Source organism: Myiozetetes cayanensis, unplaced genomic scaffold (genome assembly GCF_022539395.1).
Source record: "Myiozetetes cayanensis isolate MyiCay16 unplaced genomic scaffold, myiCay2020 scf6-25, whole genome shotgun sequence".
NCBI lineage: Eukaryota > Metazoa > Chordata > Aves > Passeriformes > Tyrannidae > Myiozetetes > Myiozetetes cayanensis.
The window spans coordinates 48799903-48825196 of NW_026087853.1; the positions used below are offsets into that span (position 1 = coordinate 48799903).

The 25294-nt window shown below is 38.9% G+C and overlaps 1 protein-coding gene across 2 annotated transcripts in view; it reads left to right on the plus strand.

Annotated features, from left to right (window-relative positions):
• The window catches only part of ABCC8 (ATP binding cassette subfamily C member 8), a 78418-nt gene that overhangs the window by 44262 nt on the left and 8862 nt on the right, over positions 1-25294 (plus strand). Inside the window, exons 17-31 of one of the 2 annotated variants that reach the window (XR_007631533.1) lie at positions 1146-1181; positions 2725-2760; positions 6050-6148; positions 6936-7020; positions 8265-8345; positions 10981-11118; positions 13273-13398; positions 14054-14153; positions 14685-14932; positions 15491-15651; positions 16832-16901; positions 17597-17754; positions 18930-19022; positions 23183-23285; positions 24655-24873. Coding sequence is in view for 1 of the 2 variants with exons in the window: in XM_050336351.1 (XP_050192308.1) it covers positions 1146-1181; positions 2725-2760; positions 6050-6148; positions 6936-7020; positions 8265-8345; positions 10981-11118; positions 13273-13398; positions 14054-14153; positions 14685-14932; positions 15491-15651; positions 16832-16901; positions 17597-17754; positions 18930-19022; positions 23183-23285; positions 24655-24768 (1648 nt within the window). In the remaining variant the exon portion in view is untranslated. The remainder of the gene's footprint in view (positions 1-1145; positions 1182-2724; positions 2761-6049; positions 6149-6935; positions 7021-8264; positions 8346-10980; positions 11119-13272; positions 13399-14053; positions 14154-14684; positions 14933-15490; positions 15652-16831; positions 16902-17596; positions 17755-18929; positions 19023-23182; positions 23286-24654; positions 24874-25294) is intronic. The other variant, XM_050336351.1, reaches the window with a different exon arrangement.

Here is a 25294-nt window from a genome sequence, read left to right on the forward strand (position 1 = left end):
GGTAATTCAGAATGACCCTCTTCAAGGTGAAGCAGGAACCGATGTTTGTGGTTCAGGGTCCTTGTGTTGTGCATGAAATGGGCTGGAAAAGATATTTGATATTTAAGCCTATTGTTTCTGTAAAGAATGTGTTGCTACTTAATGATATGCAGCAGGTTTTTTGGAGAAGGTGCCACTGAGTTCACACAGTCACTAAGGACCAGTAGGTCTTACTGCAAGGTAACAGTGGAAAAGCTTTGTTTGGTATGCTGACCTTTGGAATAAAAGTACTGGTGGCTGGCTGGTGCTCTCAGATTATACAATAAATTCAGTTTAGATAATGGTCATTGCTTATTATGCACAAATTTATGGAAGTGTCTCAAGCCAACCTTTAAAACTACAGGTATAGTTTTCTCTCCTGGATATTTATAAGCAAATTGTGTTGGCATAAAGTTAATGAGACTGTCCTCTTTAAAGCATGAAAGACTTTGTTCCTCCTTGATTTTGTTTATATCATTTGACACACAGATTTTTCACTCTTTTCATTGGAACTGAATTTAGCATCATTAATAAGTATGGCCAGTCATCCTGTCAAAACAGCTCTGTGAGCATCTTTGTACGTTCAAAAATAGCAATAACAAAGCCTGTCTGTCCCCCTGACTTGCCCACACTTACACTGGCACATCCCCCCAAGGATAGGGCTGACACAGAAAGCAGTATGTTGCAAGTCAACTGAAGGTGGGATTTGGAGTTCACACTAACCCATTATATACTGCAAAGGTGCAGTTACTGTCATGGAAAAAAAAACCAGTATCATGAATTATCATTTTGTTTTCCCAGAAAATTAGTTTTTTAGATGGAACTGCCATCTTGTCACAGCAGGACTTCTCAGATGTGCCAACACCTCTAGGACAGGGTAGAGGTGATTTTATTTGTAGAGTCAAATTAATGCTTACAAGGAAAAAAAAAAGTCACCAAATTTTTTTTTGTTTTTGCCTGCTAAAATTAAGTCAGTTTATGTAGAAGGAACAGATGCTGCACGGCAGCTCTGTGATAAGTAATGTTTGCAGCCTGTGCACTAAGCGGAATTTAATAGTTTTTCTTTCTGGGGCAGATTGCCTGTGTTCACTTAAGTAAACAGTCTTTGCTTTCTATTTGTGATGCAGCTGTACTTCTGACAGTGAGACGGGGGAAGATTTCAGGTACAGTATTGTACGCGATTATCGGTCTTCCTGCTAAATCGACTGCAGTAGAAGGAACCAAAGGTTTCCAAAATCTATGGTTAAGGTTTTCAAAGTCAGAATTCTGAAAATCAATGAAACTTTCACTGCATTAATTATCTTGGGGTATAATTTTTGAAACCACCTATGCAAGTTATGAAAATAAGAGCTGGATTTCCATTAGGAAAGCATTATCTCCATTGCCATTTGGAGAGTTTGAAAATCATATCGTAACTCTCCTGTATCTCTTTGAAAATCCTTCTCTTGAAATCTAGATAGGACTATTCCCTAATGCTACACTTTAAAAAATAGTATTAAGTATTTTCATTTATTAAAGCAAATTCTCCCCATTACCCTACAGTTTTTACATCCTGTCACATAAGTTTATTTTCTCACCTAGCATTCTTCAGGCACACGTAGACTGAGAAATCTGGAGAGTGGCAGATTAGTCCATCTGTTGGCATGGGATCCTTGAATGGAAATTATTTTTGCCTGATTAACATAGCTCAGCTCAAATTCTGGGAATATCTATCAAATCAACTAAGAACAAAGCTTTCTCACTGGGTTGTCATTCTAGTGTGGCATCTCCAGAATTATAAACCTTGTACAAGTGACAATCCTGTCCCTGCTGGGGTCAGTGAGAACTTTGTTACTGAAGTCAGCAGAGTAAAAATGTAATTTTTTCTTGACTTAGGCTAAACTGTGTGACTTCTACTGACCAGAATATTTTCTTGGTTCTGTGATTCACCAGCTCTTCCACTGCCTTTTTTTTTGAATTTATCACCATCTTCTCTCCCATTTACCTTACTTCGCAGACTTGTTACCTGGTTGTCAGACTGAGTCTTGCAAAACTTCTGCTTCCATCTGTGTGTAGTGTAGGAGGGAGTTCCATGTACCTAATGACTAAGCCCTCATGGTAAAGGATACTTGAAAATCTCACAGTTCTGTCTGTGTAAGAGAGAATGAAATTTCTGGGCCAATTTAAAGATACATTAAGATACAAGAGAAATACGATCAGAATTAGGCATTCACATGTTTAAAACTGTTATAGGAATGGACAGTAAAGGATAACATACACAACAGTATGGCATATTAAAAACTAGGAAATATTAGACTGTATGAAGCAGTTACCTACATGATCATGTTTTCTGCTAATCCTAGTTGGTTAAGTGCAATGAGAATATCTCAGGTGGTTTTGTTGCTCTAACAACCCGTAGAACATTTTCGGTGTTCTCAAAAGAGAGAGCATTTTGAGCCAGTCTTCTGAGGTCTTGAGGATTTGCTCATAGTTGTTGAAGGCTTTCTACAAGGTTGTTTAGCATGTCTCAAAACAGAAGCTTTAACAATACCATTTTAGGTCAATATCACACAGCACAGAATTTTAGCATAAAGAGACTTTTATTTGTTATGCAGTCATTTTGTTGGATTTTTAATTATAGCATAGTGATAGTACTTTGTGATGTTATTTGCACTGTCTAAAATTTTTTGTTGTTGTTTTAAAAATCCTTGTGTTTGTTTTCTGCAGCCCAGAGAAAGAATGTCCTGTTGACATGGAATTCAGGTACAACATATTAAAAACTAATGGGAACCTTCAGAGGGCCTTTCCAACTTCAGCCATTCTGTGACTGTGAACATTGTTCAGAAGCCTCTGCACTTAATGAGTTATTCCTCCTTAGAAGACAAGCAGGATGTCTCTGTATGCAGCTACTGCAAGATTTAAAATAAAAACAAGGAAGTGACCCTTGCAGTTTAGTAATGACAAAACAAATAAAAATACTCCTGAATGCTCAGGACTGGCAATATCAGAATGCTGTAATACCATCAGGCTGAAAATAAGGGAACCATATTTGTTGTGCTTCAGTGATAATACAGGACAGAACAGTACACATTTCTCTCATATCTGGAGAACATTTGAATTTGAGTTATTGACTTGTATTAGAAATTAATGAATTCTGCAAAATAAGCAAAATAAAACTGTAGTCAGCAATCCCAAAACACACAGGAAACGCTTTGCAATGTATTATTTCCTCTACCAGTATAATCATAACTCCATTGCGTTTCTAAGTGCATCTGTTTTCTTTTTTAAATCACCAGCACTTCAAACTTGCTATATTTATTAAGGTACTGAGATTCATGTATGAATGTCCCTTAACTAGCTGAATTGTCAGTGATCTTGTACTGACCCTACTGGACTTAATAAAATGAAACGTGAAGATAGAGATAGATTAAGAACTTTGAGCAAACAGTCTTCACAGAACCACAGAATCCTAGAATAGGTAAGACTGGAAGGGACCACAGTCATCTGCTTGCACCTCCCTGCTCAAGCAGGGTCATCCCAGAGCACATGGCACTTGGACTGCATCCAGGTGGTTCTTGAATATCTCCAGTGAGGGAGATTCCACAACCTGTTCCAGTGCTTGGTCACCTGCACAGTAAAGAAGTGGATGTTGTTTCTTCTGACAGTGTTGTTTCTGATTGATGAATTCATGTGATTCATGATTAATGAACAGGCTTGATTCTATATTGGCCAAAGCTCATAATCTCCAGGGAGCTTAGGAAAGGTTTTCCCTGTTTATTGTAAGGCTGAATTTTTCCATCTGCCTCTCTGTGATAATTAAGAGGCTGTGGCTAGTCTGCCAGTGGTACCAGAGGGAAAAAATATGCTGCATTGATGAAAACACATAGTTGTTTATGCACTCTGGGGGTAGGAAGCAGTTACTTCCACTTGCAGAATAAATCCCTCGTAAGTCTTTGCCTGCTAAGCCATTTATTTGCATTCAGCCATTTGCATTTGAAACCTTAGGTAGGTTCAAGGCAGACTTCAGACCAAGTCTTGCACACCTCAGTTCAGAATATTTTGTTCTCTGGATTTTTTGCCACATGTTTCTCACAGTTGTGTTTGCCTCTTTCCTGTAAGCAGCACTGTAGACATGCAGTGGATTTCACATGTGGTCATGCACTTGCAAACTTTTTGGTAATGTCAAAATATGATCTGCCCTGATACGTCATCCTAGTGTCAGTTTGCAGTTAGGATTAATTTGGAGGAACTCACTCAATTCTAAGTCCGTAATCAATTTTGCCAAGTTCATTGCCTATTCCCAAGTTCCTTGCAATAATCAATTCTCGCTGATGTCCTGCAAGCAGAATATATTCCTGGTATTCCCAGGCATTGTGCTGGTTTTCAGCATGGATTGCATCATACCAGGCAGTGCCTGTATGTTCACTCAAACAAAGAACACATTTTACAAAAGTTGTAAAGGACTTTTTCTCAAAACTTGGCTACTATTTTTCTAAAACTAAATTAGAAGTAAGTTTTGATGGCCTTGAGAATTAAGAGCTGCAAAGGCATAGTTTCAAGCGATGAAAAGGAGGGGAGGGGAATAAATCTTCATCTAGGAATGCTCAGAGGAATTTTTTTCTCAATTATCGGTAGGAAAATTTCATACTAATTGAAAAAATGCTTCCCTCTTGAGGCAGAACCGAATGCTCTTTGCATTAGATTTTGCCATTGCTATGCTGCCTAGGGAATTTTTTCTCTTTTTTTTTTCTTTTGTTATTTCTGTTTCATTTTTCAGTAAAGAAAATTCATAAAACATAATTAAATTCTAATGAACTATCAGAAATTTGGACTTGGAAGCATGTTAGCAGAGTAGTGGAATTGTGTGTCCTTCCAGGTCATCAGCAAAAACTGGATCCTATCACGACTTTCAAAGCAAGCTTGGTAAAAGCCTGAAAAAAACAAGCAGGGCAAGCGACCTTAACTGATAAAGAAAAATAAAGTCTATTTTGGCAGCTCATGGTTTCAATTGCTTTCAGCTCTGACTAGAAGGAGGCTGCTGTAATGGTTGTCTAGCAGACAAAGGCCACGTTTGAGTGAGAGATCTTATCTTCTTATTGGATTAGGTGATACAGCTAGAATGGAAACAGATATGCTTCTAGGCATATGATTCCCCCCTTTTGGCCTTTTTCTGGAAAAATGATGACATGCCAATGATTTTTCCAACAGTATCAGTTGCTCTAACAAAAGATGTTGCCTTTCTCCCAGCTCTGTCTTACTGAGGTGCTTAGTGCACCACAGCCAACAAAAGTACTACTACTTCACTAGTAGGCAGATACTTTTATTTTTAAATAGCAATAATAATAACTCCTGTGAAATAATATGTGCATGGTGAGATCCTGTTGACTTTACCTGGTAAGTTGTCCCTTTCTGATGATACATATTGAGAGCAATTCCATGCAGGGAAATTTAGGAAATGTTTTTTGTCTGTGTTCTATTTTCTGCCCTTTATAGGCATAGAAATATTGAACCCATTTACTTTGTTACTCTAGGTCTCTGATTAGAATGGGGAAAATAAATGTGTTTAGGGTGGTTGGAACTGTATTTGAGCACGTGTGGAGTTGTTTGGGTCATTTTCAAATGCTTTAAAAACATCTTTTTAGAATGGCCCTCCTGAAATGTATTGCTTAACTAGTAATCTGCTATCCATTTTTTTTTTAATTAATCTATCCAAACAGCTGGAATTCAGTCTTTCGTAATTTCTTTCCTGCCATCCACACTGCTCAAGAGGCAGCTTTACTGAGCTAATCTCTCCAAAACCCACTTCACAGCAGAAAAAGAGGGAACAAAGTGAGATTCTGTTGGGTGAACAATTTCAGTATTCTGTTGGAAATTTGACATCTTATGTATTTCTATAATGGGAGAGCTATTGATTGTCTTAAAGAAAAGAAATGAAAGCCAGCATTTTTGAAGAGTAATTACCAGTTCCTTCCTTTACAAGAAAATGGTTTCCAAAAACACCTACTGCACTGGTAAGCTGGGAACAACTTTTTGTTTGGTTGGTTTTTTCCAGGAAAAGAGGCTCAGTAGCATATGCATCCCAGAAGCCTTGGTTGCTCAATGCCACAGTGGAAGAGAATATCACATTTGAAAGCTCTTTTAACAAACAGAGGTAACAGGTTCCAGCCCTGTTATGTGTTTTACTTTTCCTTAAATATTGAGGTTGTGTGGGTCAAGCATGGGTCCCCATCTCCCTCTAGTAACAAATGTACTGCACCTGCCTGAATATGGCAATCCCCCTTTGACCATATTTTTCCTGAATGTCTCACTTGAACTTAAGTGTACAAATGTTTTCGTTTCCAAGAACCGTGTTTGTCTAGCATGCAGTATTCCCACACCTAAATTGGCTAGTTTAACTCACCTAGGCAGACATTGGGTGTTTGGGAGTGCAAATGTTGTTTGTTAAGGATCCATGGGTTGCCTTTTTCCTCAGTATAAATCGCCACCAAACATCCTAAAATATCCAGAAGTCAATTGCTGATATTCCATATCCCCCCCACCTTCCTTAAAAGAAGTGGTTGACAATGTATTCATGTCATACACACATTTTTTTCGGTCATCCTTGGATATTGAAACAACAAACAAAGGCCCTGAACATGAAAAAAATTAAATGGTAAAGAATAGCAATATGCCTTGGAAGAAGTTGTGTTTGTGTTTCCAGGGTTTAACTATTTAACATTTTTAATTGGGAAGCTGACCTAAGATCCTTTTTCTTAGCTGAAATATTATTTACTTACCTGTAATTGAAAGAGATCCCATTAGAACAATTAGTGGGTAACAAATATGTTTTCCACCGTGTGATTTTTCCAGCTGGTTAATTTTTGTTCCTCTGCAGGTAGGAAATGTGCTTCTTTAGCAGTATCTGTGTGGATTTTGCATTGCCTTTTTTGTTTCCGCAGGTACAAAGCAGTAATTGATGCTTGTTCCCTCCAGCCTGATATTGACATTCTCCCTCATGGAGACCAAACCCAGATTGGAGAGAGGGTCAGTAAACAGCTACAGGCTTCTATTTTTGTTTCAAATATATAGAGGGGATTTTATTATTTTGTGGCGTTCTTAAAATCTTACGGGTTATTTGGCAACAAAGGTAATCTTTTAGTTAAGTGTATGTTTGGGTCATTAGTCTGAAAAGCTCATTGCTCAGTAAACATGGAAACACAGTCATTTATGTGAGCTGCAATGTGGTGCTATCAGAATGTTTGACTATTCTGCAGCTGCTATTGCAGATATCCTGACTTTACAGGGCATTTTTTGGTTTCTTTAGGAGTAACATAAAAATAAGTAATACATAGATTTTTTTTAGAGCCCCTTCATTTATAAAAGGGCAGGTGTTTAATCAGTGGCAAATGAAGCTTTATCACATCAGGGAAGGCTAAGGAGTGACAGGAAAGGAAACAGAAGTCACAGATTTGTAAATAATTTACTCTAACATATACTGACATTGTCATAAACAAATAAAAGAACCCTACACCCCCTCCCCACCGCCAACACATAAACCACCCATACACAGGTAAATTAAGGATACATTTCCATGGCTAATCTCTGCACTGGCTACTATGTTAATTTTAAAAGGAATAGTTCCAAACTGGGCTCACTGTGTAGCCAAACAAATGTTTTTGACAGGGGAAGGAGAAGGTGGGATAGCATCTTTTGGTAGCAGTGCTGGCTTATGAGAGCTTAAGGTGTTTGTGAAACTACAGGTGAATCATAGGAAATACAAGTAATTTAAAGCAGGGTGGTAGCAGGGGACTAAAGGACAAAAGAAGGACAATAGCAACCAGGTAATGTCCATAATGTCCATGTCAGCATGGTCTGACCTCCCACCTAGCAGTTACTGATTACAGTTTATAATGAAGCTGATTTAGTATTACAACACAGAGTAAACTGAAAAAAATAAACCCAGGACACAGCCAGACTCACAAGGCTAACTTTTCAGCAGAAGTGTAGTTTAGGCTGCCTGCAGAATATCTGTGCCACCTACAGCACTGTGTCACCACAACCATTAAACATTTCCTGTCCCTCTGTATGGAATACAGCCCCTTACGGAGTGCTCGGGCTTCTCTAACAGTTTGTGTCCTGTGTTCCCAGATGGATTGCAGGCCCACACTTTTGAAAAATTTCGCTGGGTTTCTTTGCCCAGAGAGTCTGCTATGGGTACTCCAAAGAATAGGAATATTCAGTTGATGCTTTTTTAACTGTCTGATTGTTTTTCTCCCGCTTATCTCCAGGGTATTAATCTGTCTGGAGGGCAGCGCCAACGCATCAGCGTGGCAAGAGCACTTTACCAGCAGACAAATGTTGTGTTCCTGGTGAGTAGGTGCCCTTATGTTTATGCTCCATGCAGAGGCATGAGATGCAGGCATTTAGAGTATTTCATGGGTCGCACACTGAGCATTGTGTTTCACTGAGCCAAGCCAAATGTGCACTGTTGATTTTGTATCTGTTGTTAGCTCGCCTGCAGGTAAGAAGCATTTTGTAAATGCTGCAGACAGACAGGTAGGTAGGTATTACAAATTGAAAGGCTGATGCTTCCCCTCTCAGTATATGGAAAATTCTTTTTGACCCTTGTTTTTATCTTTGGTACTTAGAAATTTAATAGTTTCAACTGTGTACATGAAATTCCTAAGCTGTCTCAGGTCTAAAATTAATGTTGTCTTGTGTCTGGGGCATTTCCTTTCTGTGGCAAACTGTGCTGGTTTTCCACCTTGAACTGCATGTTGTATATCCTGTCCCAGCTTCAGCAGATGTGTTGTGGAAAAAGGAGTGAGGGCAGGCTCTAACAGCTTCATAAGGTGGGAAAACAGATGCATCCTACACACTCACGAGTAGTGAGCTTGATGGCTTTCCAATTTGGGACTTCCTTCTCTAGCTCAGTTTTCTAGGATGTTTGAATCCAGCTGTTATGACAGTGAGACAGGAGTCACATGGGGTTAGAAAAGCTGTCCACATCAGAGGTCATCCCTAAAAGTCTGGGAGGTTACTTAGACCTTTCCCTGTAATTAGGCTGATCACAATGTGCTTGCTCGGGTGTAGGGTATTTCCAGGCAATGATCAGAGTGCAGGAGAGAGCAGAGCTTTTGGGCCAGGTGCTGCAAATCAGCAGATCCAGTCTTAGGCTGTAACTTGGTTTTGCCCCTTTTGTCCTTTTGTGAAGGACACCCAATACCTCCTAATAGTAGCAGGTTCTCTTATGGTTTGCTAATTTAAAAACACCTACAAATAAACTTCTTTCCAGTTCCTAATATTTAAAGAAAATAATCACGAATTCTTTATGTTAGTATTTGCAAATAGTCAGTTCTTTTAAGACTGATTTTGTGAACAAATGCTTATGAAACTTCTCTCTCACAGGCATGAACATAATATTGATTAAAATTCTTGTGATAATTGCAGACGTGAGAAAAGGTCATGTGATAATTTATTGCATATTTTATTCTTAATTACGTTCATTCACTGTTATATTTATTTGTTAGTCCGTATCAGACTAGCCCTGTAGCATGAACTGAATCTTTTCAGGTGTCTTGTTATCAATGTGTCATTATAAGCATATGGATGGTGAGTGCTGCCTTAATGAGCAGCCGCCCCTGACTGCACGGTGCAGTCTTGTGTCCTGTGAGCTGGCAGTGCCTGTCCCCAGAGGTGCAGCGTCACATTTGAGGTGGCTGTGCACAGACCCAGGGCTCAGAATGAGCAGAGTGATGTTTAGGGCTGACAGAATGATGTTTAGGGCTGTGCTAGATCAGAAGAGTGCAACAGCAGAGCTGACAACATAGGTTCTTATTCAGTGAGCTCAGTGGACACACAGTTGCATATACATTTCTGAGTAAATTATGCATCACAATTAAAATTTACTGTGTTTCAAAAGCACTTTTTAGGTGCTTTATTTTATGATACTCTGATTTATTAAGATTTCAGTGGTCATATTTATCTTACTGTCGATTTTGAGTCTGTTTGGGTTTGTAGATGCATGAAAGCAACAATACTAAAGTGTCTAATACAGTCATGATAGAAATCATTGCTAAATTTAAGGGAATAAAAATTTAAGGAGATTTTCTAAAGCACTTGCCTCTTTCCTTATACCTCTCCCTAACTAACTGGTGGCAATAATGTCATTAGGAAAGCAGAATTAATTAAAATTCAACCCTACTTTATCAACAAATGCTTGGAGAAAAAAAAAAGTTAACAACAAAATTTGATTTTCAAGAAAACCTGGGTTTAGTGTAATATATTAGTATGTAATAATAATATTAAATAAATCCTACAGCCAATATCACTATTGGAAGCAGAAATATCAAATCACAAGGTTTATGATTCCATGTAAATAGGATTAGGTAAACAAGTTCCCCAAAAGATGGTACAGATTAGCTTATGACTAAATGAATTGCCTATAATGCATTGATTCAATAAGATAACCTAGGTCATAAATCAAACATCTGAGCTGAGGCATTAAATGATCAATATTGTTCCTTTCTGTGATATGTTTTTTGTGATTCTTTGTTAATAGAGTATTGATTTATGAATTAAAAAAAAAAAAATCTGAAGGCAATTACGTACAAAGGAAACTAAAATGTGTTCGTTGTCCCTGGCCTTGGAGCAGTTATGCAACACCTGCCACAGACGCACACTGGGGCATTGTCTCGAGCCCGACAGAAGCCGTGGGCTGCAGTGATGTGGGCCATGAACACATCTGGGGGAGGAGCAGATTCCAGAAGGCCTTTACAAAACCATGGCATTACCATGTGTCTATGTGCTCACTGCAAAAAGACAGTTCAAGGTTTGGTGTTATGTAATTTAAGAAAACCGTTCCTCGGCACAATTTAGATCTTCTGATGGCTTCTTTTACACGTCTGTATTGGTCTCATTAGTTTTACTGGTATTAAAATATGTCCGTTTCCTTAAATCCCCGAAGTTGCAGCTCTAGAAGCTGACCTCTTATCTTCACGACAGGATGATCCATTTTCTGCACTGGATATCCACCTGAGTGATCATCTCATGCAAGAAGGGATCCTAAAAATGCTGCGGGAAGACAAGCGGACCATTGTGCTGGTAACTCACAAGCTGCAGTACTTGCCCCATGCTGACTGGGTAAGAAAGCTCTTCCCATTTTTTCTGAGCAGGCAAGAACGTGCCTTGCTACAAATAATGCTTGCTCATAGTTAATGAGAAGATACATAATAAAGATCTTTTCTAAATTAGCCAGTGAGTTAGGGGTGCCATAACTTTAAGATTCCCATCCTCGAACACCTGAATAAGTTGGATTTTCATAGAGCTGATAGTTAATACGCTTATGAAAGCAGGCTGCATTTAAAATAATATCAAGTATCCAACACCCTAAGTTATACTGAAAAATTTTGCTCACATTTTTTAATCTCAAAACAATGAAATGTTTGAGTAGCACATTTGACTTTGCTGGGATGTTACTAGGAATTTGTACTGTCACAGAAGAAGGTGCATTTATGGATACTGAGGTACATGGAAATAAAAGGAAAATCCCAGTGTTTCCCTGTGGTTAGTACTAATATATAACGTATCGAGAATATGTTTACCCTTTGTATATTGGTAAGATTTTAAGAAATGTGTAGTGTTTGATTGTTTTGTTAGGTTTATTTGTTATATCCTGTAGTTTACAGGAAAAAAAAATGAGGTTTGTAATTGGAAATGTCAAAGATGAAGAAGGAAGTTTGGTTTCTCAGATTGCTCTTTTTTATTTCATTGATACACACTGGCCTTGCACTTAGTTCTCCTACGGTTATCCAGCATCCCAGATCTCCTTGCCCATGGTGATTGATGACTGCAGTTATACCTCCTAGCAGGACTTCTCTCTCTTCTGCAGCTTGCACTGACTACAGCAGCAGTTTACTGGTCTCTTACGTTTTAATTTCCTCATATTTCAGCTGCTGCCTGTGCTTCATATTGGCTTGGTATAAAGCTGCAGAGAGACATTAATCTTGTTCTGACCATGTTTTTGGTGGGCAGCGTTTGTCCTTTATGGTGTCTGCTGTGACCTTGTCCCTCAGTTGCACACCTCTGAGTTACCAATGTCCTCAACAGAGGTCTGGTTTTCTGGTTGGTGTCTTTCTGGATACAGTAATTTTCTGCCTTCTTCCTCTCTCTGTGAAGTCCGTCTTAACTTCTTCTTTTTATTGTTAACTATTTGCATTTATTGTTAACTATTTGCATTTTTTAAAAATATACACAGTTATGGCCTTGTGTCAGTATAATCGTTTTAGTTTTCTTTGTGAATGTCAGACCCATTTCTAGGTTTTGGTGTTCTGGGAAGTGTATGAATCTTTATTTATATATTTTATATACTTAGTTTTTATTATATACTGTCTTTGACCTCCTAAATTTTTGTAGCAAAACTCTCAGAAGAATTCAAGGTCTAGTCCAATTATAGGTTTCCTGAATAAACTGACCACAAAAAAATCCTTGTTTGCTCCATTTTTACCTTTGCTCTGGTGTAAATTCTTAACCAGAAGCAGAATAGGTTATTTCCCCACACCCTACCCGTGGAAATTTCTGAGCTTCCAGGTAGAGAGAAAAATAACTACTGCATTAACTATTTTTTAATGTTGTCATGTGGGTTTGCAATCTGCGCGCCTCATTTTGCAATTCTCCTTGTCAGATCTAAAGTGAAGGGAGTTACACCGTGAATATAATGTAATTACACTGATACAAACCTGGAAACCGTTTTCTTCAGACTTTGTCTTGCATATATAATTCCTTTCAAACTGTGTCCACAATTTATGCTTTTAAAGCTTTACGGATGCAAATTCCCAAGCTCTTCCTTATTAGTCCATGGTATCAAACAGAGGGAGCCAGCATGCTCATGTCTAATTACCTGAATGAGGGCAAAACATACTGCACACAGTGTGTTCCTAAAAGCTTTTTTCCTTTTAGGAGGTAGGGGAACTCTAACATCTCATGTTGCTAATGACTTGTATTTAGGAAGAGCAGTACGCCCCCCTGTCTGCTGAGAGAGATCCCATTCTTCTTTCTGAAAAGCAGCCTTCTTTTCTGAAAACAAGGAGTGCAGGAAGTTTCTGGGGTTTTGCAGCACCTTCAGTGAAGGGTAGAGTCAAGAGATAATGTCACTGTCTTTTCAGAAGACAGATTTATTTGCAGAAATATTATTTATTTAAGAAAAGAGAAAATCCTGTCAAGGCACAGCAACGTAACTTTAAAATAAATAGGCATACCTGGTGATTCATCTCACCGCTTGTGTTTCTAACTTTTTAGATAATTGCAATGAAAGATGGTTACATCCAGAGAGAAGGAACGCTCAAGGACATTCAGAAATCAGAGACTGAGCTTTTTGAACACTGGAAGACGTTAATGAATCGACAAGACCAAGAGCTGGAAAAGGTTTCTGATGGGAAGGGCAATCAATATATACAAGAAAATGTGTCTTTTTTTTTTTTGCTTAGGTTGAAAGCATCAGCAAGGGTTGACATGCTGTGTGTGGTATCTTACTCAATATGAATGTCCTATTATTATTACCATTATTATTTATCTATTAAGATGAGTTCCTTCATCTGGACACCTCATGCTTCCTTGATTCTGGTCTAATCCATTTTTGATAGGGAGCCCTATCAAAATATTCTTATCTAAGGAATATTAAATAGGGCCCTTTTAGGAAAAGCATTGCTAATACTGGCAGTTGTTTTTATATGCCTGAATTTATTCATTTCATTGGATAGAAGCTTTTCAGATGTGCTTATATCAAGATGTTCTGCCTTTTGTCCTATAACACAGGAAGAATGAGATATTAATCTTGGTCCTTATTAAGTCAGGGATAATTTTCAAAGTTAAGATTCCAAAGGGGTTGGGACTGACAGCCTGAAATTAATGATAGATATTTAATTTATGTCCTTCAGTTTTACACAGATGTAACCAATCCTTCACTTATGGTTGCCTGCTGTGAGATTCTCACTTCTGGTTTTTACTGAATGGAAACAATTTTATCACAGCTAGTAATTTTTTTCTCTGGTTGAAAATACATGAACTATCTCTTTTTTAGGAAACCACTGTTGAGGAAAACCCTGTTTTGGAAAGAACAAATCTCCGGAGGACTATGTATTCCCGTGAAGCACTGCTGAAAGATGATGAAGAGGATGAAGGTAAAGGGCATCCTTTGAACCCATGGATAGTACATTACTGTTTCACAGTTAAATTGTATTAGAATGAATTAACATAATTCAAACTGGCAAGAGGACAAATCATTTTCCATTTGGGTCATGATTTGTAAGAGTGATGTTTCCATTGCTTTTACCTCTGCACTACAGTGATTGCAGGCATTCACAAGTCACAGCTTCCTCCAAACCTCTGAGGTTTTTTCTTATGTGTGAATATGATTTAATAGTGAACAAAGAATAATATTAAAGTCAACACTAAAGTCAACACTTTCAAATTGCAAAAACATGGTTCAAGAAATTGATCACCAAGTGCTGAGGTTTTTAGGATCTTTTTAGCATGCGTTACTACAAACTTTAGCAGGTTACTACATGCATGCCTGAGCAGGTGCTTTCACCTTAAAGCCACTCTTTATCCTGTATTGTAAGACCTGGTTTGTAGCTGCCACTTACCACTTCTGATGAAAAGTGGGCACAAATAAGTCAGTGTGGCTGTACCTTTTTTCTTGCACGCTGCAGAAGAAGTAACAGAAAGTGATGATGAAGACAACTTGTCTTCTGTGCTGCATCAGAGAGCAAAGATGCCCTGGAGAGCGTGTGGCAAGTACCTCAGCGCAGCAGGAATCCTCCTCCTGCCGCTGCTGGTCCTGTCCCAGCTGCTGAAGCACACGGTGATGGTGGCCATCGACTACTGCCTGGCACTCTGGACCGAGGCTGTCATCACTAACAAGCTGGAACCAGAGATGAAAAACTGCTCTAGCTGCACGGTATGCAATGCCTTGTTCACCTTTCTCTTGTGATTTAACTGGTGGTGTTGTCCCACAGTCAACCTCCACTCCAGGATTGGTATGTGGTGCACTTAATTTCTAGTAAAAGAGCCACCCCAGAGTATTTTGAAGCTCAGTACATTTTTGGGTACACAGTGCAATAAAACTAAAGGTTAAGTTTGGTGTGTTGTTCTCACTCTGCTAAATTTGTTGTATTTTCGTCACGTAGCTGATATACCTAAACCCTGGTCTCTAAAGTAATTTTGATATCATAGTTCTTTTTTATTTTTCCTGTACTGTTGCATTCTCACTGAAAACAGGGCTTTTTATAGTATTCTTTGATTTTAAATTTCTGATTAATCTCCCATTTTTATGCAAACACTTCCCTCTCCAAAGGATAAAAAATTGTGAGTTAAGATGGGTAAAAATCATGGACAGTTTAATTTAGGGAGGAAAAAGAATTTGCTTCTTATGTTTTCTCAGTCTTGTGCTTGTGTGCTTACAATAAATTTTAAACATAATTTAAAGTGAATAATTGTGTTACTCTTTGCTTCTTAGGATTTCGACCATTCTCCATATTCTAAAGTTTTCAGCATTCTCTGCTGCCTTGGCATCGTATTATGTCTAATCACATCAATAGCAGTGGAGTGGACTGGTTTGAAAGTCACCAAAAAGCTACACTCTGCTTTACTAAATAAAATTATTTTGGCTCCAATGAGGTATTTCTCTGATTGTTATACAAATTGTATTGCAGTGATTTTGTCTTCTTTACTTCAAGACAGTTTTCTAAGTACAGTTTTTATTCAGAAGTAACTGTGCAGTCACGTTTTTTTAACATATCATTGAAAATCACCAGGTATCAAATTCCTGAGTAGTTGTTGAAAATGGTACCCAGGCTGCTTGAGTTCCTAGACATGGAGACAAATGTCCCTCCTGCCTGACTGTGACTTCAGAGATTTACTTCCTTGACTGTTTAATTTCTCTTTACTGTTTTAATTAGGGAGAAAACACAATTATTGATCAATATGTTGTACAGTAAATTCATAGCCTGCATCATCAGCTTAATCACTGGAAATATTTACTGTCAGGCAGCAGTTGTGCAAGTCTATGAAAGTTAATGAGTTTAGACAAGTGTCATTACCGGCATCGTTAGAGGACACTGGGATGCACAGATATCAGTGAAGGCCTTTGCTGTCCTCCAGAAGTTTTCTTTCCTGTCCATGAAAGGAAAGTTGCAGCATTATTCAAACCTGCAGCTCTTACTGACCATTAGGAAAAATACCATCTTATTTCTCTGCTAACTGTATTTGACCCAGAAATCACAAAGAAATAACATACATGGAAAACCTCACTTTTTTTTTTTTCCCCCCCAAGATAGAATTAGACTTCAGGTTCAACATGAGTTATGCAACAGTCAAAAATTACAGAGCAATAATTTAGTTTGCATTTTGCTTATCCAAATGCCTTTTAATATATTATTCCAACAGGTGTTCTTAGTTATGTGTTTCTGTTCCCATAAAAATGCAAGGCACTGCAATTTAACTTGTTTTGCATTTTTCATGAATTGGAGGAGCCTTAAATCAAAATCTGAAAGGATTTTTTCAAGTGTAATCATGTGATGTGCATAGCTTAGGCAGTAGAGGGAGCTGAGGGTGTGCTTGCAATTGTAGGTTTCTTGTAGGTTCTAGGTAGTTGGGTTCATGCTTGTGGTTGTACATTCCAGACTGTTATTTTATTGGAAAGCCATGGTTACTGGGAAGAATAAGAAATTTTACTGTGGTTGTCAATTTATTTGCTTGTTTCTGTGATACAGTACCAAGCTTAAGTAAGACAAAAAAATAAAATAAACCAGTTCTAATATCAGTATTGCAATCTTTGCTGTTCCTTGTGGCATTTTAGGTTTTTTGAAACAACACCTCTGGGAAGTATATTGAACAGGTTTTCAGCTGACTGCAATACCATTGACCAGGTACCGAATAAATATATTCAAGCTCCCAAGTTATCCTATCTTTCTCAATCTGAAAGACTGCATTTTCATTTATTATAGACTTAATTAGATTAAATCTCACTGATTAACTATATTTTAGACTGTATCAGTTTGCATCATGATTTTCTCAGTTCTGAATGAGTTCCTCATCTTAAATGCACATTGAAAAAACATTTATTTTATCAAGATGCCTGCATGGAAAGGGGAAATGAAATTAGATCCATAGTGATATCCCCAAATTAAAGAGTATCTACTTTTTTTTTGAAAAAGTGGGTAAACACATTCGTTTGACAATATGAGCAAATGAAATGAGAAAAAGGCAAATGTTACTGCCTCAAATAGAAATTATTGAAATTCAGATTGTCATTAGTTACTCCAGACTGCACTGCCAGTTCATAGGATTGATGCAGGTGCTAAAATTGTCTCTTGCATCCATCTGTAATTGTCTGACATGAGGACTGTGCTCCACAGTACAGAGATGTGAAGCAGCCCCACAGAAATCCCTTCAGGTGTTCCCAAAGCCCAGCAGTAAATTCAAGAGCAGACCTGTACGCTTAGTGCTTCAAATCCTCAGAAATTTTAGTCCTTGTGCAGGTGGGAGAAAGGAAAATGAAATAATGATGGTTTAAACTTGGTACATTATGGAAGTTTCTGTGCGGTTTTTCTTCTTTATCCAGCACATTCCAGCTACCCTGGAGTGCTTGAGTCGTTCCACTTTGCTGTGTGTATCTGCTCTTGCTGTCATCTCGTACGTCACACCAATGTTCCTCATTGCCCTCGTTCCCCTCGCAATCATGTGCTACTTCATCCAGAAGTACTTCCGAGTCGCCTCACGGTAAGAGCACAAACCAGCATCGCTCTGGCAATAGAAACATCCACAGTGCATACAGTGCATTGCAGAATTACAGTGCAGAGAAACTTCGTGTTTAAATCTGGTTCTGTCAAAGCCGTGTTCCTGTCTGAAAGTGGGACAAATCCACTATGGTGTCATTTTACAAGTGTCTTTGTTGGCAGCTCTTCAAGATCTCAAGCTCTCCCAGAATTTCTGGGAGGCGTGCAGAGCCTTTGTGCATGATCAAAGTATTTTGGAGTTCACAAAACCCAGTTGGATTCTGTTGTCCCCAAGGGCTGGAATCTGGGCATGTCCAAGAAAATGTGGGGACAGAACTGGGAAACTGATGTCTGCCTGTACAGGTGGAAGTGGAAATCTGTAAAGCCAGGGAGAGGCTGCAGAATGCAGTATAACTGTGCTGACCATTAAGAATCTAACATCCACAAGCAACCTCTCCTGTTCTGAGTGCCTTGTAGTTTTTAACAAGGTGAAAAATTTTAACCGTATCTGTGACTTTTCTCTTTCTGAGGTCAAACAGCTTTCCCCTCATGACACTCAAAAAGCATCTGCAGCAATGCAAAAATATGCATATCCCTTCATGTATGCACAGATTGAGAGGGACTCTGCAACCAATTTACTTCCTGCTGGAAGAAATTGAGACTAGATAGAATTTCACCCTACATGTGCTTTTACTGATATGATGACTAAATATGACACTGAGAAGTGCAACCTAATGTGCTCTCATTTACTCTATTGAGTGTATGAGTTATACTGTTAGCTCAGTGAGAAGTTGTGCTGTCATCTGGGGATGCCTTTTGCCTTCTGCTTAACTCAAGCTCTTATTTGCAGCATCCCATCAAATTTGTATTCAGCATAGAGCGAGAATGGTGTTTAAATCAATAAACAATGGAGTATAACAAACAGGAATATAGAAGGGAGGGAAGGCAGTGAAGGGAAAATGCCATTCAGAACTCCAGCTAGTTCAATGTTAAAAGAAAAATCATCCCAGGGACTTTGTTCCCTGCTTGGGGACATGTGGCACTGCTTTGCAATTTATCTAAACCTTATGTTTATGATTATCGTGATGATATTCCCTTTCACTCCCTGGGCCTGGTTCAAGAGAATAACTGCACAGCAAAACTGGCTTTTTACAAAATTCTTTTCATAACCCTCTCCAGGGACTTGCAGCAGCTGGATGACAGCACTCAGCTACCATTGCTCTCCCATTTTTCAGAGACTGTTGAAGGTCTTACCACAATCCGAGCCTTCAGGTATAGTTTTTTAAGAAATATACATATAACCTCACTTTTGAATATTTATCTCTGATGCTGTTCTGCAATTGTGCAGTTGTAAGGAATTGTTACTGGGATCACCTGGAATATCCAGAGTCCCCAAAACATGGGTAACGGCTCCACTAAAGCATTGAAGAACTTTCAGTATTTTGCATTTGAAGGAGTTACTGTAGAAAAACAAGTTAATGTGTGTCTCATTTGCCCTGTGTCTACTGTCCAGACACTTGTATGCAGCCTGAAAAAACACTTGTGATCAAATGTGATTTAAGAAGCTAAATTAGCTTGCAATTACCACAGCATGTGCTGTGGCAGACTATGGGCTTGGACAATTTCCATGACATAACTAATATGCACCAACTTGTTATGCCAGAGCAATCTGTGTATGAGTTGATATCCCGGTAAGATAACCTGTGCATGTGCCTGACTTCAGAGGGTACAGTAGCACCCCACATTATTTTTCAGGTTGCTAGCTGAAAAGGTGTGTGTTTATACTGATTTTGTAAATACAAAAGCTGGAGACAAAGTGGTTCTTTGCCTCCTGTGGTTCATTTTTCCGTCCACATAAGCTCACAGGAGAGCAGCCCAGGAACACCTGATAATGTGCCTGGGTCGTGTATCTGTGGTACAAAATTGGAAGTCATGCTGATACTTCAGAGGTACCAATAAAACTACTGCTGAGCTTACCAGCTGCTTTCCCTGCACTAGGGCTATTCTTGTCTTCTCCCAGTTGACTCAAGCACAGTCAACTGTTTTCCACACCCATCTCATCTAGATAATGGCTGTGTGTTTTTTCAGTTAATTATTACTGTTACCCTTCTATCTTTGGAACACTAGTGCTTATTTCTCCTAAGCTGTAATTTTAATTTTTATAATAAAAGCAATGCACAAAGTTTACTTTTTCTTAAACTGTTTTAAATAGGACATAAATAGCTCAATGAAAAAACAACCAATTTAAGATTGACTGAAGGTAGCTTCCCCAAGAGTGGTAGAAAAGCGTAGTGTTTTCCATTATTAATTACTGTTATTGAATATTTAATCCATTAAGTGCCAGCAGCGTTCTCAAGTTTGTAGCTATGTCCATGTTAAATTTTCAGGAAAATCAATTTCTCTTTTAATTGTTGCTTTTCTCATTTATCCATATATTCTTCTACTTGACCAAGAGGATCTTTAGAGTATTATGGGTGTATATTTTCTGTTGTTGATACAGAAAATAGTGTTTCTTGCAGTCTAGCTAATATTTTCAGTCTTTCAGAACATTCCCTCTTGATTCTTCCTGTCACTTTGGAATGAATTCCTCTGTCAAAGAATTGTGTTTGGTGCCTCCTTTTTCTTAAATCCTGCAGTAACTGATGTGTCTCTGACCCAGCCAGCCATGTGCCTTCAGTAAGTTCTGTATTCCATCTGCCTGCCAGCCTCCTGCATCAGCTGGTAACCCAGCTATTTTTAGGACTGTGTAGCTTTTCAGCTGCCTAACATATTAGCAGGAGTGGAGTTTAGACTTGCTAGCGTGAGCATCCCTAAAAATAACACTAATTCAGGAATCTAGTCATTCTGTTACGAGGTGCCAGTTGTTCCCAAAGTGTCCTTACCCTTGGTAACTCTCTGTCCTGGATTTACTCAAAACACATAAGGAAAGAAATATTAAAAAATTCCAGAGGGAGATCAGAAGGACAGCTACTGCTGTGCCTACAAATGCACCTTCAGCAGATGCCCTGGCCTGATTTAGTTTGCCGTCTGACACTTCAGATAACGTTGGTGCTAAATAAGCAACAAAATGTAAATGTGAAGGCTTCTACCTCTTTCTCCAAAGACTGGTCTGTTTTCTGGAAGGCCTGATAGTCTGGGGACAGTTTCTGAGGAGAAATTCTGATATCTCTGCAGTGCTCCAGCAACAGCGGTAACTCTGTTGGGATTCTCATTCCACGTGCATATGCACGACTGACTCATGATGTGTAGCTAACATCTTCTGAGTGTATCTGCATCACATAATTCTTCATGGTATTGACATGGGAAAGTTAAGTGTAACTGAATTTGTTCCAGAAGCAGCACAGACACTTCTGTATGGTAGGGCACTGAGGGTAATGAGCCCTGAGGAGAGACAAGGCTTTACCAGCTCTGACACGGTGACACTAATGCCTGCTTTCAGGAACAGCCATCTAGGCAGTGCAAACACAACAACATGCTCTGAGCCAGCCCACATCCTGGGCTGCATCCAAAACAGCCTGGCCAGGTGGAGAGAGGTGACTCTGCCTCTCTACTCCACTCTGGTGAGTAGAAGGGCAAAATCACCTGGAGTACTGCAATCCAGCTCTGGGGTCCCCAGCACAGGGTAGGCATCTACCTCTTGGAATAAGTCCAGAGAAGGGCCACCAAGTGGATTAGAGGGATGGAGCACCTCTCCTGTGAGAGAATTGTGTTTTTTCAGCCTGGACAAGAGGCAACTTTTGAGGTGACCTCATTGCAGCCTTTCAGTAGTTGAAGGAGCCTACAAGAAAGGTGGAGAGAGGCCATTTACAAGGGCATGGAGTGACAGGACAAAGGGGAATCATTTCAATCTGAGAGTAGCTTTAGATTAGGTATTAGGAAAAAAAATCTTTACTGTGAGGGTGATGAGGCATTGGAACAGGTTGCCCAGAAGCATTCAAGACCAGGTTGGATGCAGCTCTGAGGAACTTGGTCTAGTGAAAGGTGTCAGAGGAGTTGAAACTAGAGGATCTTTAAGGTCCCTTCTAACCCAGGCCGTTCTACGCTTCCCCATTGCACACAGCAGACATGTCTCTATGTCTTGGCACATGGCTAAATTGTGAACAGCTAGATTATTTCCACTAAGAGGCACATATTTCTTATCCTCAAAAACATAAATGATTTATGTAAAGTTGTAACTTTATTATACTGTACTCGGAAAAAATATTAAAGTACTCTGCAGTGAACAAATTAGAAAGCTCATCCGAGCCATGTACTTCATACTTAGACATTGTCCTATTTTTTCATATCAGTATAAGGACAGCTGAGTAGTGCTTGTTGCAGCCATAATAGCTAAAGGATATAAATGGGATAAAGTTTCATAGGGAGACATGAGAAGTTTGTTAAACTTGCTAATGTAATAAAGGGAAGAAAAAAGCAAGCAAACTAAATCTTCAGGCCTTCCAACTTCTGTGACTACCCTGGAAAAGACTCTTGTGCCAGACTTGTTTACTATAAGCCATTAACTGTTGATACACTTTAACATTACATGATTTTACACATATAAAAATAAATATGCCCAGGTAAAAGGGGTGACTGGGTGACTTGTGGGCTTACCCCAATCTAATCAGGTGAAGCAGGGAATCATCTTCCACACATACTGAATTCAGGGTAGATTTCATTGATGCAGCTATTTGGATGAGTAGGTGCAGATCCACTTTAAGAAACTGTAAACAGACCTATTTGCCATTAATCCTGTTTGGTATATTTGGTATATTGGTGGCTAATTCCTTGAGGGGAAGGGTTCTTTGCAGCCTGTTACTTTTTGTTGCACCATGTACTGGGAATTCTGTTTTCCAAAGTGCTCCACTTGTTTAGTGATAAGGACAAACACATTTGACTAATATGGGAACTCTATGACTGCAGGTACTTTGAGTTTATACTTACAAATTGTTACAATTCCTAGGCACTGCAGTAATACAAATTTTAAAACTTTAGCTTATATGATTGAGAAGAGAAACTGCATTCTGCAGCATTAATACTTTTTTCACAAGTATTATTTCTCTCATAACTGTTTTAAATTTTTTTAGTTTTAGATTTTTGTCTCTCACAATTACCATGTAATAAAATACATTCAGAAAATGTCCAGTGGGATCTCGAAGTCCCATAGAGTTTCATCAATGTAATAACATTTATTTACTCATTAAGATACTGCACAAATACAGTTTGTCTGTGTCAAATATGAGTCTACAGATTATGTCAGACTGAACTATGGATGTTCTCATTTAGACCCTGTGTCAAGCTGCCCATAAGCATATACCCCAGAAACTGAACTGTATTTTTTATTTTTCCAAGACTCCAAAGCATGTCTCATTTATTCTTTCTCTTTTCTTTCTTCATTCTTCTCTTTTCCTGTCTTTTATTTTCTTTCTTTCTTTTTCATTGCTTTTTTTTAGGTATGAAGCCAAATTTCGACAAAAACTTCTTGAATACACAGATTCCAACAACATTGCTTCCCTTTTCCTCACAGCTGCCAATCGCTGGCTGGAAGTTCGCATGGCAAGTACATTTATTACTGTGTGTACACAATGAATTATTGGCTTTGTTCCAGGTAATCTGATGAGGCATCCAACAGCCTCGTCTGGGTTTCAAAGCTATACCTTTGCCCTCTATGTCGCTCTGAGTGTAATGAGCACGTGCCAAACCCATCCTGGAAACTGAATGGAGTATGAATTTTCCCTGTAGCTTGCAGCTGTTTTTCCAAGACGAGAATAGTTTTTATGGGTCACATTGGCTCCTCTGTGTATGAAGAATGATCAGAGCTAGCTGAGCAGTGCAGCCAGCCAGGATGCCATTGTGGGACCATGTCAGTCAATGTCAGCACGTCCCTGCCTCATGGCTCCCTAGGAATATTTCAACATCCTGGAAGCTCTCTGAATGAGCAGAAGGTTAGGTTTGTGCCTGTTTTGGGGTCATCTGAAGGATGCCAAAGATATTCTGTGGCCTGTTTCCTGCTCAGTAAAGTGACCTGGTGTGAGAAATGGTTTATTAAAAATAATTCTCTAAGAAGCAAATCAAGGAATTTTGTGTTGTGGATGGTGGTATCAGATTTTTAGATGCAGATGTAGTACCGCTGTTCTGGTAACGTGGACTCTGTTTATATGTAATAAATGTATGTTAATTCATCTTTCATGCCATTTTATCTGGCACCTGTTGCTACTTAAATTCAGGTATTGAGTATTTAAATAAAGTGTTATTATCCTTTTACATGTTCAGGCCTAGACCACCCAAAGTCCCTAATTCTGATCAGTGCCTATATCACTAAACAGTACAAACATAGGCAAGTGACAGTTTCCCTCCTACAGGGTTTGTTCTCTAGTGTGTTACCCCATTTTACTCAAAAAACTGTCTGTGTGAAGTCAAATCACCAGTGATTTAAAACTTCAAGCAGCAAAAGCCCATTATGGGTGGACACAGTCCAGCTAACAGGTACATGCTGTGCAAGAACAGCTTGTTTGAACAAATATGGATGGTAGCAATTCAGCAGCAACAGCTGAGCCTACCAGCGGTTCACCATCGGCCACAGAGAGAGAGGATCTGCTCGCAGATGGGATCTCGTGAACATTTCCCTCCTATCCCAGGTAACATCAGCTGCAAGGTTTCATCCACCTCCATTACATGCTTAAGACATCTGTGTTGACTTCTCCAGAAGGCATTAGGAGTGTTGTTACAATAGCATTTCCAAACAGCATGGCCCGACTAAAGGCAGTAAGAATGGTTTGCTAGGCAGGGTCTGTATGGAGTTACATGGGGGTTTTGGCCTGTATTTCAAACTGTACAATGGCTCTGTTATTTGGTATTCAAAGTTATGAGAATGTTTTAATCCTTTGTAGACTTATAGTGATGGAGCTTATTCATATTCCTTCAGGAGTACATTGGAGCATGTGTGGTACTCATAGCAGCTGTCACTTCTATTACCAGTTGCCTGTATAATAAACTCACTTCAGGACTTGTAGGCTTGGGACTAACCTATGCTCTTATGGTAAGAATCTCGGGACCCTTTCTGTCTCTCCCAAACATTTTTTTGTAATTCTTCAGGGCACAAAGATGAACAGGAAGATTGAAGGTGTCTGTACATCTATAGTGGGTACTGTAACATCACTGAAACCATATGCTTACATCAGTTCACATTTAATGCTTGACATATTTGAGTGTGTGTTTCCTTCAGTTTTTGGATAAAATGCTCATCAAGGTGTTAGTTCAAATATGTCAACAAAACATGGCCAAAGTGCTTCATAATTTTTATATTGTCTTGCATTGTGAAGAATACATTTTTCAGTGCATCAGTTGTAATTATGCCCTGGCACATCATTCTAGATTTTCAAACCTTATGTTACCAAAATGATGTCTTTTCACCTGTCTTAGTTGTTTCCCCCCCTCTTTTCTGTGGGTGTGGATAGATCTCCATAGTACCAAAGTATCTGTGCACTGCAGTTAGGAAATTTAACCTTTAGTCATTGTTGCCTCCCTGTTGGTGTGCACCATACAGTTTGTTCACAACCTTCCAC